General features: G+C 46.0%; 1 protein-coding gene across 1 annotated transcript in view; it reads right to left on the bottom strand.

The window, feature by feature from the left end:
• The window catches only part of LOC126991069 (phospholipid-transporting ATPase IF-like), a 48,556-nt gene that overhangs the window by 11,771 nt on the left and 21,688 nt on the right, over positions 1-15,097 (bottom strand). Inside the window, exons 10-19 of the mRNA XM_050849766.1 lie at positions 14,184-14,318; positions 13,001-13,116; positions 11,970-12,137; positions 7,337-7,524; positions 6,787-6,890; positions 2,086-2,249; positions 1,860-1,949; positions 1,553-1,693; positions 1,146-1,288; positions 628-775 (exon numbers count right to left, since the gene is read on the bottom strand). Coding sequence (XP_050705723.1) covers positions 628-775; positions 1,146-1,288; positions 1,553-1,693; positions 1,860-1,949; positions 2,086-2,249; positions 6,787-6,890; positions 7,337-7,524; positions 11,970-12,137; positions 13,001-13,116; positions 14,184-14,318 — 1,397 coding nt within the window. The remainder of the gene's footprint in view (positions 1-627; positions 776-1,145; positions 1,289-1,552; positions 1,694-1,859; positions 1,950-2,085; positions 2,250-6,786; positions 6,891-7,336; positions 7,525-11,969; positions 12,138-13,000; positions 13,117-14,183; positions 14,319-15,097) is intronic.

Raw genomic sequence — 15,097 nt, 5'->3', positions numbered from 1 at the left:
GATAAAGGAATGTATGAGTGCCTGTATATTGCCTCAACACCACCACCACCACCATCACCACCACAAAGATGAGATAAAGGAATGTATGAGTCTCTGTACGTTTCCTCACTATCACCACCACCACAAACCCTAATCATCATCATCATCATCATCATCAGCATCAATATATCATGAATATCTGTAGCCCCCATAGCCACTCCCACGCACCCCATTACCTCAAGGCCTGAAAAAAGTCTCCCTCTCAACCTGTCACCCCTTAAGAACATTTAGACGTAAGGAGACTGCAAAAGGAGAGTCATTCTAAATAGGGCATCTTTTATAAACCTAACACAACCTATCCTCCACCATTAACTTGTGTACGTTTTTTTTGCTGTATTAGATTTGCACTCACTAAATAAATATGTTCCCCTCATCCACCAAGTTCGTGTTTTTTTGCCAGTGTCTAAATCAAAATCTGCTCATTGACAATACGTACGAACCTTATTAACGCCACCTTATTAAAAACCTTACCATCATCACCTTGACATCTTATTAACATCACCATCACCATCCATTTCATCGCCCTTTCTCTACAAAAACTTCAATCTCGCCTCCACGTCCTACAACCACCATCGCCTCCTGCCTCACCTCCGCCTTCTGGCTCGGCGACATCCTGCAGCACACGACGGCCCAGCACACGCGGCTCAGCTCGTAGAACTCATCCGCCAGGTGGTCGAGGAGGAGGACGAGCGAGGCGTCCACCAGGCCGTAGGAGCCCTCGGCCTGCGTCTCCTCCCTGCGGGGCGAGGCGAGGTTGTGTTGTACCGAGGAAGGATGACGGTTGACGGAAATGGGAATGAGGGAAGGCCAGACAAGGTGCGGATTCTTATTTTCTTTATGGAGGCGATTAGAAGCGAAGAGGTAGAAGGAATATTATTAGGGTACGGAACAAAAGAGAAGCAACAGAAGGAACAAAATGGTGAAACGGATGTAAATTAATTCAACAGCAATGGAGTGAGGAGGCTGTGAAGAGCAGAGTAGTGAATCTTGCAATTTTTGTGGCCATGTTGTCCTGCAAACTGCCAACTCAACCCAGCATAACGTGTGATACAAACAGTCGAAGCAAATGTAACACAGATGCCTCAGATAGCGGCGTGGCGACTCACGTGCACTGCTGCAGCCTGGCGGCGGCGTGCTCGGGGTCCTGCAGGCCGGTGAGGGTCAGCACGGTCATGAACTTCTTGAAGTGGCCGCACGAGTAGGCGATGTTGACCGCCGTCTCCACCTTGTCGCCCGTCAGCACCCACACCTGCGGAGGCGGGGGGGCGGGGGACTCGGTCAGTCCCTCGAAGTGACTGAATCGACCACTCGGTTATTGCGGTCCGCGTGTCTTCCCTTCACCGTGCCTTCCTCGCCGCCCCTTGACTCGGGGACAGCCCGACAAACCTGAGTCTTCCATCCAGTGCAATACCCCCGCCGCCTCTCCCTTACCCCAGCCTGATTCCCCTACCTTGATGCCTCTACCACCTACCCCACTACCCCCACTCTGCCCATAACCTCCTTCGTGTCCCACCTTGATGCCGGCCACCCGCAGGGCTTCCAGCGTCTCCTGCACACCCTCCTGTAGCAGGTCCTCCACGCCGGTGGCGCCCAGCAGGTCAACTCCCTCCATCAGGTCCGTCACCTTCCTCACCGCCTCGCGATCCTCCAGAACCTGTTGCGGGAACACTGGGGCGTCAGGGGCATGACTGTCTCGCCTGACGCTGCGTGCAGCCATGTCCTTAAACTCTTGGACCACACTCTTGTATTTTGGCGCTCAACATCTATGTATGTAGATATTTATTTATACCACTACGTTCTCCCTCCCCACACACACTCACCGAGCGGGCCTTGAACAGCTGCCCCGCGAACTCCTTGTACTGCTTGTCGCTGATCTCGCGCCGCCCCACCGCCAACGTGCGGAGACCCAGCTGTAGGGACACGAGGAGGGGTTAGAGCCTTAGAGGGGACGTGCTTATGTATGTATGAATGTATGTACAATAACGGATACCATATTTCTCTCTCTCTCTCTCTCTCTCTCTCTCTCTCTCTCTCTCTCTCTCTCACCATGGCGTAGTCGTCGATGTGGGCCGCCGTGGCGTCGTGGCTCCGCTGCTCGTCCTCGCTCGCCACGTGGCAGCGCCTCAGCACGCTGCTCTCCGCGCCCTTGGTCAGCAGCCACAGCCGCCCCGACCACTCCTCGCGCACCACCACCGACATGCACTTGCGGTCTGCGGCGGAATGGCGAGGCTTAGGCGGAGGGGGAGGGGTTAGGAAGGAAAGAGGAGGGGAAGGACGGGGGCGAGAGTAGCAGGTGAGGAGGACGGAACAAGAAGAGCAGATGAACACGGGGGACGGGCGATGGTGACGAGGCGGTGGTAAAGAGAAGGGGAAGGGGAAGGCCTACGGAAAGAAGGAAGGAACAGCAGGGAGAGATGTACAGTGCGCGGCGCTGCGGGGAGGTGTCGAGGGTGGGTGGAGGAAAAAAAAAAGATAAGGTAAGGTAATTAAGGTAAGGTAAGCTAAGCTAACGTAAGGTAAGGTGAGATGAGGTGAGGTAAGGAAAGGTGAGGTGAGGTGAGGTAACGTAAGGAAAGGTAAGGTAAGGTAATTAAGGTAAGGAGTAAGGTAAGGTAAGGTAATGTGAGGTGAGATAAGGTAAGGTGAGGTAAGGAAAGGTAAGGTAAGGTAAGGAAAGGTAAGGTAAGGTAAGGTGAGGTGAGGTAAGGCAAGGTAAGGAAAGGTAAGGATAGATAAGGTAAGGTAAGGTATGGTAATGGGAGGTAAGGTGTCATCATTTGAAGTTGAGAGTGAAGATGAGAAAGTGAATGAAAGGAAAGTTAAAGGAATGCAAGGGAGGACGAGGTGAGGTAAAGTGAGGTGAGAAGAGGAAAGGAAGAAAATGAAGCATGAAAAATTAAAGGAAGGAGAAGAAAAGAAATGAAATGCTAGTGGCGGTGGTGGTACAGATAATGGTGGTGATGGTGTTGTTGTTAGTGGTGGTAGTGCAGGGAACAAGGAATAGGTTGATGAAGAAAAAGGAAAAGGAAGAAAGTAGAGGATGGTAACAGTGGTTTGATAGTGTTTTTATCATTATTATTACTATTATTATTATTATTATTATTATTATTATCATTATCATTATTATCAGCTGTAGCAGTAGAGTGTTAGAAGTATTAGCAGCAGCAGTAGTAAAAGTAGTTGCAGTAGTAGTGTAGTCACAGCAAGGCGTCGGCCCCCAGCACCCGTCGCCAGCGTGCAGGCTCCAGCGTCCCTCAGCGCCCCGGGTCTGAGGCAAACAAGACGCCATCCGCCTCGTGGCATATTCGCCCCGCACTGATAATTCGTCAAGTTACGCATATAGCCAATACGCACTCGTGTGTGTGTGTGTGTGTGTGTGTGCTAGGTGAACAGGGGCTACACGTGAAAGAAGATAAATCCAACTTATCTTCACCCTGCCGGGGGATCGAACCCCGGTCCTTCTGGTTGTGAGGCAGACGCTCTATCCACTGAGTTAAAGGCCGTGTGTGTGTGTGTGTGTGTGTGTGTGTGTGTGTGTGTGTGTGTGTGTGTGTGTGTGTGTGTGTGTGTGTGTGTGTGTGTGTGTGTGTGTGTGTGTGTGTGTGTCTTGTGTGTGTGTGTGTGTGTGTGTGTGTGTGTGTGTTACTGTTTCTGCGTCCACCTGATCTAGACTCAGCTGCGTGCATTCCTAGCTCCAAGCTCCCCAAAACCAGCGTCTTTTCGCAGCCTACCTCCTGGAGCGAGGCACATACTATGTACACAAGGACTCTAGGCTCCTTGCCGTACACACCAAACACTTTGATGGCTCCCCCGCCAGTGCATCGGGTTTCGAAAAAGCGGACGCGCAGCCCCGACAAGGGCGAGACGCTGCGGCTGGTGCTGGAGCCGCCGTCGGTGCCCGCCAGGAAGAGGCGGCTCGGCAGCCACCCGTGTCTTCACGTAGATGACCACAACCGTGTGCTGGGTTCGGTGAACAGCCAGGAGTGCCTCGTCCAGCTGGACTCCGGGGCCCAGTTCACCGTCCTCTTCCACACCATGGCCAAGAGGCTGGGGCTGATCACCGGCACGGAGCCCACCGAAAAGCAGGAGATCAGCCTCTGGATAGGCTCGCGGGTGCTGGACGTCATAGAGCTGAAGGCCGTCCCCATCAGTCTGGGGGCCGGCGTGGAGATGGTCGTCCCCGCCACTGTGTTCCCGGCGTGTATAGAGGACATGTACGACGCAGACGAGGTCGTGCTGGACGCCGCATGGTGCAGGTTTTTCGGCCTGACGGCACCAACCTCTTCGTCTGCCGCCCAAAGCAGCTGCGGCGGAGGCGAAGGAAAACGGAGCGCTCCGTGGAGCCTGACGTCCTCTGGGTGCGGCAGGAGGGCAGCGCGGAGGGGGCCAGGCCCATGACGGTGCTGCTGGATACCGGCGCCCAAGGCTTCCACGTGTCTGAAAGACGCCGCAAGCTGCTCCTCGCGAGCAGGGAAGGCCGCAGGCCGCCCAAGCGCGTCGAGCTGGACTTGGGCGACGGATGGCGCGTGAACGCCGCGCCGCTGGAGGAGGTGCCCTCCAACGACCATGACTTCATCATGGGGGTCTCTCTCCTGTGCAAGTACGGCGCCGTGCTGGACCACGCCCGCCACACGCTCGCCTTCAAGACCGGCCCCAAGTGGCGGGAGGTCAACACACAAGGCCCCCAGCAGGGGGTGGTCAGCACACAAAGGTTCCACTAAGCGGCTCGTCGGGAACAAGGTGGTGGAGGCGAGAAAAGCGTGTGAGGATAACAGTTACATGGCACACTAAACACCAAGCCAGCAACTAGGTTCAGAGGAAAGGGTGTGGGCAACATGCCTCCAAGTAAAGGACAGAATTATGTTCATGGATGGTGAGCTTAGGTGTGGTCAAGTTTACAGGAGCTGCCTAGAATTAGCCCACCGGCCTTGCAGACTCCTTATGTTCTTCATTTTCTCTATCTCTCTATATCTCTCCATCTACCTCTAATACTTTTCAGGTGTACATTAAGAGAGTTTCCGGAGACTAGGAGGCTGTGTCTGAGGGAACACTGATGTCGGTAAATTTGTAGCACTTCACCAGTCTCGCATTTCCGAACGAAACTAGTTTTTTTCGGTAGTTTTCGGCCTGTTTTGAATGAATATGCGTGTCATTTCTATCGCAAATCACGTGTTTTTTACCCCCTTCCAACCCAGAGACTAATGAGTTGCGATAAAAAATTTAGAGCACATTCATTCAAAACAGACCGAAATCTACCAGAAAAACTAGTTTCGTCCACATGCATTTAAACTAAACATAACCTAACCTAACCTACAACCCAACCTAACCTAACCTAAAACTAACCTAACTAACCTAACAACAACACTAACACAACACAACCCAACCTAACCTAACCTAACACAAACCCTAACCTAACCTAACCTAACCTAACACAACCTAAAACCTAACCTAACACAAAACCTAAAACCTACCAACCTAACACAACACAACCAACCTAACACACAAAACAACCCCAAACTAACTAACCTAACCTAAACCTAACACAACACACCTAACCTAACTAACAAACACAACTAACCTAACCTAACCCAACCTACAACCTAACCTAACCTAACCTAACAACCTAACCTAAAACTAACCTAACCTAACCTAACCTAACAACCTAACCTAAAACAAACTAACAACCTAACACTAACTAACCTAAAACTAACCTAACCTACAACTAACTAAACTAACCTAACTACCTCCCTCCCTCCCTCCGTTATAAATGATTTCCGAGGGGTGTTTATGGGGATGAATTTACTCAGAATGCGGAGCTCTTTCTAATGGTCAGGGCAAGAAAAGCCATCTCTAGACTGGTGTACTCCTACAATAATACCCTGATGTCTTTGTGGGTTGACGCAACAAGTCCATATTTCTTTGAACATGTTGACTGACAACTAAACACACAGCGAACAAGACTCTCCTTGCCAAGGTTCTTTGTTCTTTACCAACTTGGCGTGAATTAGCCACAAAGCAATTCCTCGTGAGTGAAGCAACAGAAATGGTAACTATAATCCCTAAAGATCACAAAAATGTATAAACCTCTACTATTATTTTTTTAAGGGGTCCAACTGGCTCTCTTCCTGACTAAAGGATAAGGACGGAGGGAATTCATGATGTGCTGTTATCAAGAAATTCTACTCACAACCTTCTAGACGCCTTGGTTGTAATGCTGTTCTCATAATTTAGTGGCTTTCAATAAGGTGAAGGAGAGACAATGGATACAATAAGGGAAAACAAAAGGAAATTAAGGAAAAGAGAAAAGAAGAGAGGAAGGAAGGAAGGAAGAAATGAAGAAAGGAAGGAAGGAAGGAAAGAAGGAAAAAAGAAAGTAAGGAAGGAAAATGGGAGCTGAGGAAGAAAGAAAGACAGGAAGACAGACAAGAAGAAAGACAGGAAGATAGACAGGAAGGAAGACAGGAAGACAGGAAGGATGACAGGAAGAAAGAAAGGAAGACAGGAAGGAAGACAAGAAGAAAGATAGGAAGACAGGAAGGATGATAGGAAGACAGCAAGACAGGAAGACAGACAAGAAGAAAGACAGGAAGAAAGATAGGAAGACAGGAAGACAGGAAGACAGACAAGAAGAAAGACAGAAAGAAAGATAGGAAGACAGGAAGAAAGATAGGAAGACAAAGACAGGAAGAAAGACAGGAAGACAAGAAGAAAGAAGATCGTATCACGGGCGTCGTTCTTTTAGCCAACCTGAGTCGAAGTCGAGGATCTGCAGTCGCGTGTACGTCCTGGTCTCCCCGCGCACATTGAGGCTCAGCTTGTCCTCCCGCTTGCCAAGGAAGACCACGCCGTACCTGAGGGCGAGAACGAAGTGTGCTGAGCCGCTGCGAAGTTACGTGAAAGTAAAATAAGTAGCGTAAAGTCGATGGCCGAGCAGGATTGAAGATTACGGGTGGAGTGTGTTGTGTAAGGAAGGGCAGAGGATGTTGATAGATAGAGAGATAAGGAGAATAAGAGAGAATAAACCCCACCACCTACCTCTCCTTTTTCCTCACGCCTGACGAAGGAAATGAAGGACGTTGAGGAAAGGTTAAATCGCCTAAGTAGCTGGATACGTGTTAATGGGACCACGTGATGATGGGTTTTCCTGATGATGGGCTGACGTGAAATGATTGTAGGGGAATGAAAAGGAGGTTGAGGGGATAGAGGAGTTCAACACAAATAGGAAGATTGACAGATATAGATATGGAAAGTGAGAGAGAGAGAGAGAGAGAGAGAGCGCCTTCCCCCCTTCACCCACCTCGCACACGCCTCCACCAGGGCCTTCTCGTCGGGGCTGGAGGCGTGGTACTCGGGACCCAGCTCTTGAAGTTCCACGCTCTCCTCGCTGGCCTTCATCACCGCCAGCTCCTGCTCCGGCGCCGCCTTGGCCGTGACCTGCACCGTGTGGCACAGGGCGAGGGTCACCAGGAACGCCACCAGCTCGTCCTGAAGGTGAGACGAGAGGTATACAGCAAGCAAAGAAGATGGGTGATAAATATAGCGCGTCCTCCTTTCTAGACATGCAACGACGGGTGATGAAGTGAATAGCTACGTAGTGTTAGTGTTATTGATCTTAACCCGGTAGCAGCAACGGGCCAAATTTGTGGCTTTACCGTGTAGCAGCGACGGGCCACATTTTTGCCATGATATAAACCCCCAAACTAGATGATGCATAAACTGATCACAAATGCATTGATATATATTATGAAATGGTTTGCATGAGTGATGATTTTTTCTCATTTTTCTCGCTTAGAGGGGCCTTTAAGAAACATGATCCCTGCAGCTACCTGGTTAAAATTTGTTTCTTGGATATTACTCAGTGTATATTTTTTTGTATATCTTTTTTACAGCAAGGGATACAGCTCAAGACAAAGAAAACGAAACACAAAAACAAAAAAAACCCTCTAGACGCTGCTCCAGAGAAAAATAAAGAAAAAAAAGAGAACGAGAGGCCAGTAGTAGTTTAATTAGAGAACTCATCGTGCGGGGACAGGGAAAACAAGGACACACAGGAAGGGATGACTCGCTTGAACGAAATACCGAATTCTATTAAGTTGTGTTTTTATTTTTTACTTTCTCACATCACCTTTTTTTACCCCTTTATAAATATTTACCGTACTCCTTCCCTCCCTTCTTTTCACCTTAGACAGTCACTGCACCATTACGCTTGCGAGTTCTTTAACGATTACCATTCCTCCTGCCTATGACTTCACCTCTTTCAGGATGAGCGTATCAAGACACCTCTCCACCCGAAATTGACCTCTCTTTTAGCTACTCTTTACTGTTTACTTTTGTGGGAGCGGCGAGTAGCGTTTTTTTTTTTTTTGTGTGTGTGTACTCTTTTTGTTGCCGTATCCTTTGATGTAAAAAAAAAAAAAAAAAAAAAAAAAAATTACCATGCACACAACTCACGACATCACAATAATCAAGTCGCTAATAGTAAATTGTAATCCATCACCCTCGACAAAGAACGCAGGGAGGAAATCTAGTCATCTCGGTTTCCCTTTATATCTCCACTAATAATTTCAACCCTCCTCTCTGTTCTCCCTTACCCTAACGTTGCCAGATTGTCTTACTCAGCCTCTTATATTTACCGACTTCCGACCCAAATAAGGAGATTCACTTATAATTATCGTTAAAATAGCTAATTCCTGATGTTTCTTGGTAACAGTTAGGCGTCAGAAACCGGTAAATACGACAATCTGGCAACGGTGGGGGTCAAGTCTCCACCCTCGTATTCAGTGTAGTCATATTATCACCATCCACATAACTCAGCGCACCTCCACATTAATCAATCAAGTCTTTTAGTTAATTTTAATCACCTTTGTTTTTAGTACTTTCTCCATTTCCCTCTTTATTCCTTCATTAAGCTCAACCGTCTTCTTTTTCCTCCCTTTTTCTTTCCACCTTAATGATCGTTGCAATTTATCATCATTCACATAAGCCAGAACATCTCCACATAATCAAATCCACAAGTAAGTTTAAATCCATCACTGTAAGGAACGCTGGGCTGGAGGCAACGTTGTCAAATTGTCGTACTCTGCCTCTTATGTTTGCCGATTTCCGACCTAAAAACTGCTTTCATCACCCAAATAACTGCCTTCATATACAATTATCGTTAAAATGGTTAACTATTGATGTTTCTTGGCAATAGTTATGGGTCAGAAACCGGTAAATACGAGGCACTGAGTACGATAATCTGTCAACGGTGGCTGGAGGTGATGTTTCGATGACTAACCGACCCAAAACAAAACGCCAAGTCGCCAACACACGTGACTTGGTGGTGATGGCGTGAGGGTGCCTACTTTGCTTCTGTTTCCTTCGTCCCTGTGTTATGTCTACCTACGTCTTCGAGTGCACAGGTATTATCATTGGTAGTGTTGTTTACGTTATCCATGCAATATTGACCTCGTGTGGTAGAAGGCGAATTTTAAGTGTAAGGGATTGTACGGTAAGGATTGGTTTTAGTAACGATTCTACTACATAGCCTACTCCCGTTTTGGTGTATTTTTTTTTTTTTTTTCATTAGTCAAGTATAAAGTAAGGAAGTTGATTAGCAGGGAACAAGGAGATATAGGGAAGTATATTTATTTATTTATTTATCAGTCAAGTTTATAGTAAGGAGGTTGATTAGAAGGGAACAAGGAGATATAGGGAAGTAAGTATATTTATTTATTATTTATCAGTCAAGTTTATAGCAAGGAGGTTGATTAGCAGGGAACAAGGAGATATAGGGAAGTATATTTATTTATTTATTTATCAGTCAAGTTTATAGTAAGGAAGTTGATTAGCAGGGAACAAGGAGATATCACAGGGATGGTAGAAGTGGAGTGAGGAAAATATCTGTGCAGTGACATCCTATTACTCCCCCCCCCCCCCCTTCCTCCTCGATATTCAGAGCAACAATATATATAATTATCCGTAGGCTTTTAATTGTACTTTTTTGAGATTCGGTTTTCATTTATTATTTCATTACTCCATTACGTTCATTACAGGAGCAGCGAGTAGCGGGCTTTTTATTTATTTTATTTTTTTATTTTTTTGCATTGTTTCCTTTTTTGTGCCCTTGTTCTGTCTCCTTTGCTGTAAAAAAAAAAAAATTGTTTGTTGTGTCTGTGATTTTTCTTTACCTTATATTTTTACCCTCATCAAAACAATTAGGCTATCATTAGCATATGGTTGTTCTTGCAGACTTTTATTTATTTATTTATTTTTTTTTTTACTATTTATTGCATTACTATAATATGTTCATTTATGGTTTCTTGCAGCTGTGATTTTCTACCATATACCTTTTCCCATCAACTCAAAATTATTATAGTGCTCATTTTTATAGTCTACCTTTATTTTCTTTCGTTTTTTTAAGGTTTTTGTTTTGTTATAATCATGATGCACTCACGTTTTAATATTCACTAGAAATATATTAGCGATAGAGATTTTTTCATGCATAAAGCGACGAGGTCAACTGTAGCCTAGGAGAAAAATATTTGTGTTCGATGACAGTTTTCGTTAATGTTCGACGTTGAAGGTCAGCTTGGCACAGTTAAGAGATTGTAAATTGTGTCGTGCCGGGGAAATAAGGAAACAAGTGAAATCATTTTGTGTGTGTGTGTGTGTGTGTGTGTGTGTGTGTGTGTTAGCATGCAGTTAGAGCTAATGTTTCTTTATCCCTTCATTTATATCTTCAAACCAAATAAGGTAGAAAAATGCTAATGCTAACTTCACTTCAGCTAAACTAATAGTCTAAATTAGCCTAACCTACCGTAACCTAGCCAAAACTACACCTTACTTTACCCTGTCATAATCTAACCTGACCGAAACTTACTAAAACAATCTTACTTTTCTCCTAGCGTAATCTAATGCACCCTAAATGACCATAACTGTACCTACTAGCCTAATCTACAAACAACAACTCTACCCTTTTTCGTGTCACTCTTCAATGGCTATTACTCTTTGATCGCCTAGCCTTAAGTAAAACTACCCTATACCCTACCTTACCTTGCCCTTCCCCGCCCTTAACAACCCTAACTTAACCTACCTTAATATACACACACACACGCCAGCCAACCCTTATCCTTGTTACCTTTTAATGCCCGTAACTCTATGACCACCTAACCTTAACTAAAACTACCTTACCTTACCTACCCTACTGTACCCTAACACTAACCTTAACTTACCTTAATATACATACAACCCATCCCTTCTATGTGTTACCTAACTGTACCCTACCTTACCTTTCCTTACCTTACCTTACCTAACCTAACCTAACCTTACCTTACCTTACCTTACTCACCTTTACCCATCCCTTCTGTTACCTACCCTAACCCTAACCTTAACTTAATATACATACAACCCATACCTTCATACTTACCTAACTGCCTTTACCCCTTACCTTACCTAACCCTAACCTTACTTACACCTTACCTACCTTTACCTACCTTACCTTACTCACTCTTACCCTAACCTTATGTGTACCCTACCTTACCCTACCTGTACCCACCTAACCCTGTTACAACCTTACCTTACCCTACCTTACCTACCCTACTGTACCGTAACCCTAACCTTAACTTACCTTAATATACATACAATCCATCCCTTCTATGTGTTACCTAACTGTACCCTACCTTACCTTACCTTACCTTACCTAACCTAACCTTACCTTACCTTACCTTACCTTACCTACCCTACTGTACCCTAACCCTAACCTTAACTTACCTTAATATACATACAACCCATCCCTTATATGTGTTACCTAACTGTACCCTACCTTACCTTACCTTACCTTTCCTTACCCTAACCTAACCTAACTTAACCTAGCCTGATATACAGACACACCATCCTTCAATGTGTCACCCTTTAATCTATAACCCTTTGACCTCCACCTCCCCACCCACCGTCATCTGCGTGATCTCCTCCCCTACGCCGTCCTCGCCCTCAGCTGTGGTCGCCGAGTGCAGCCTCCCGTCGGCGTCCACGTAACTGCGGCCGTTCACGGAGCACCGCCGGAAAGTCATGATGTTCTCCGTCAGCGTCCCCGTCTTGTCCGAGAACAGGAACTCCATCTGACGAAGCGAAGGTGAGAATGGGTGGGTGGGTTAAGGGGGAAGGGGGTTTAGAGAGGCCGGGTACTTAGATCACCTATTTCCAAAGGGCGAATGGGAGATTTGGTCGGGTTCTCATGAGTTTTTTTTTATTTATTTCGCGTTCATGGTATGTGTGGGTTGGCGGGGAGGTTAGGGGGCGGGGGGAAGGGACTCACAACACCTATTTCCAAAGGCCGAAAAGGAGATTTAGTCGGTTTCTCATGAGTTTTTATTTTATTTTTGCGTTCATGGTATGGTGTGGGTTGGTGGGGAGGTTAGGGGGCGGGGGGAAGGGACTCACAACACCTATTTTCAAAGGCCGAGAAGGATAGTAGTCTAGTTCTCATGAGTGTTTTTTTTCTTTTTCGTTCCTGGTACAGAAGCAGTGAATGGGTACCAGGTATTAATCGGGGGTTGTGTCCCGTCTCCTGAGATCTGTTCCCTTCTCCTATAATTCCTTCCCCTTCTGTCTCTCTCCGTGACCACAGATGTTGCGCCGCCTAAACGAAACTTTCCAAACGTTTTCCTGGTATTGAAGATTTGCCAAACTACCAACAACTCCAACAAAAGTCTTGCCAAATGTGTGTGTGCTTGGGCGCCGAATTATTTAATCACGAATATGGCCATCATCGTGCCATAGAAATTCCTGTCGTAGTAGTTGTTTCTTTTCCACTTGGTTCACTAATGGTTAAATTATTGATTCTAAAGCAAAGTATTAAGCATAGGTTGTGTCCTGCTCCTTCTTGCGTGTGTCTCTCCCCTCTGCCCCCGACACTTTTCCACACCCCTTCCTCTCCCACCTCCCTCTTCATAACCCCTTCCTCCCTCTCCCTCCTCCTCACCTGTCCGGGCTCCTCGTTAAGGTCTGAGGTGTTGACTTTGGGCGCCTCGTCTTCCCCCGTGCCCGTCACCTCCTCGTCCCACTGAAGGAAGAGTGTGCCCAGGAACTTCTCGATCTCTGGGGGAAGGGGAAGGGAAGAGTGAAGGAGGGGAGTAGGCTTATAGATGAGAGAGAGAAAGGCATGTGGAGTGTTAGTAAGGGGGATGAAACGTAATAAAGTGTGAATGAAGAGCTAGATGTGAGAATAGATAGAAGAGAAGTGAGGGAGAGTGGTAGATGGAAGAGAGAGGAATAAGGATGTGGAGTTAATTCTTAGGGAGGTGGAGGAGAAGAATGGATGAGAGAGGAAAAGGTATGTGGAGTGAGAGTGAAGGATAGCGAGATGTGAGAAGAGATAGAAGAGAAGTGAGGGAGAGTGGTAGATGGAAGAGAGAGGGATAAGGATGTGGAGTTAATTCGTAGGGAGGTGAAGGAGAAGAATAGATGAGAGAGGAAAAGGTATGTGGAATAAGAGTGAAGGACAGCGAGATGTGAGAAGAGATAGAAGAGAAGTGAGGGAGGATGGTAGATGGAAGAGAGAGAGGAATAAGGATGTGGAGTTTATTCTTAGGGAGGTGGAGGAGAAGAATAGATGAGAGAGGAAAAGGTATGTGGAATAAGAGTGAAGGACAGCGAGATGTGAGAAGAGATAGAAGAGAAGTGAGGGAGAGTGGTAGATGGAAGAGAGAGGAATAAGGATGTGGAGTTAATTCGTAGGGAGGTGGAGGAGAAGAATGGATGAGAGAGGAAAAGGTATGTGGAGTGAGAGTGAAGGTTAGCGAGATGTGTTGGTGGGAAGAGAGAGGTTGAGGCGCAAGGTTGACTGAAAGGTAGACGAAGGAAGGGTTAGGGTGATTGATATAGAGAGATAGAAAGGAATATATGCACAGTGTTATAAAAATTCATGCAGTAAGGGATGATTTGGTCGACACTAAGTACTTTTTTTTATTCTCCTCTCTCCTCCTTCTCCTCCTTCTCCTCCTCCTCCCCCTCCATTAACTCCCCCTCGCACCACCATCACCACCACCACTACCACACCACCACCACCACCACTCCCATTCCTTCCCCATCCTCCTCCTCATCTTCAACCACCATAACATCTCCCCCCACCAGACTCCTCCTCTACCTACCCCCCCCCCCCTTACCCAGTGTGACGTAGAGGGAGACAGGGATGATGTAGCTGAAGATGACGAGGAAGGAGACACTGTCCTGATATACGTCCTTGGCTGTCACTGCTGTCTCGGTCACGTTCGATTGGGGGCCCAAATACCACATGCTGTCTGAAGGAGGCGACGAAGAGGGGGAAGGGGTGGGGGACGGGAAGGGAGGGAGATTAGAGTGTGTTGTCAAGGTGTTGCTGTTGTTCTGTACATATGTTTCAACCTGTTTCTGTATGTCTTTGCAAATTTGCCTGTGTTTGTCTGTCTATTTTGTCTGTTTTCTGTGTTTCTCTGTTTATGTATCTTTTACCATGTGTCTTTGCAAATTTACGTACGTTTGTCTGTCTATTTTGTCTGTTTATGTATCTTTTACCGTGTGTCTTTGCAAATTTACGTCTGCTAATTTTGTCTGTTTTCTGTGTTTCTCTGTTTATGTATCTTTTATCATGTGTCTTTGCAAATTTACGTATGTTTGTCTGCCTACTTTGTCTGTTTCCTGTGTTTCTCTGTTTATGTATCTTTTGCTATGTCTTTTACTATCTCTATATCGTTCTCTTTCTGTCTTATTATCAACTTTTATTTCTTTTTAACTCTCCGTTCATGCCTATAAGTTTGTCTGTCTATTTTGTCTGTTTTCTGTGTTTCTCTGTTTAAGTATCTTTTATCATGTGTCTTTTACTATCTTTACATCGTTCTCTCTCTGTCTTATTATCAACTTTTTTTTTTTTTTTAATCTCCGTTCATGCCTATAAGTTTGCCTGCCTATTTTGTCTGTTTTCTGTGTTTCTCTGTTTATGTATCTTTTGCTGTCTTTTACTATCTATATATCGTTCTCTTTCTGTCTTATGATCTACTTTTTTTTTTTTTTTTAACTCTCCGTTCATGCCTATAAGTTTGTC

This window comes from Eriocheir sinensis, unplaced genomic scaffold (assembly GCF_024679095.1).
Source record: "Eriocheir sinensis breed Jianghai 21 unplaced genomic scaffold, ASM2467909v1 Scaffold236, whole genome shotgun sequence".
NCBI lineage: Eukaryota > Metazoa > Arthropoda > Malacostraca > Decapoda > Varunidae > Eriocheir > Eriocheir sinensis.
Note: the sequence above shows the minus strand (reverse complement) of the source record. Positions and strands in the feature narration are given on the sequence as shown.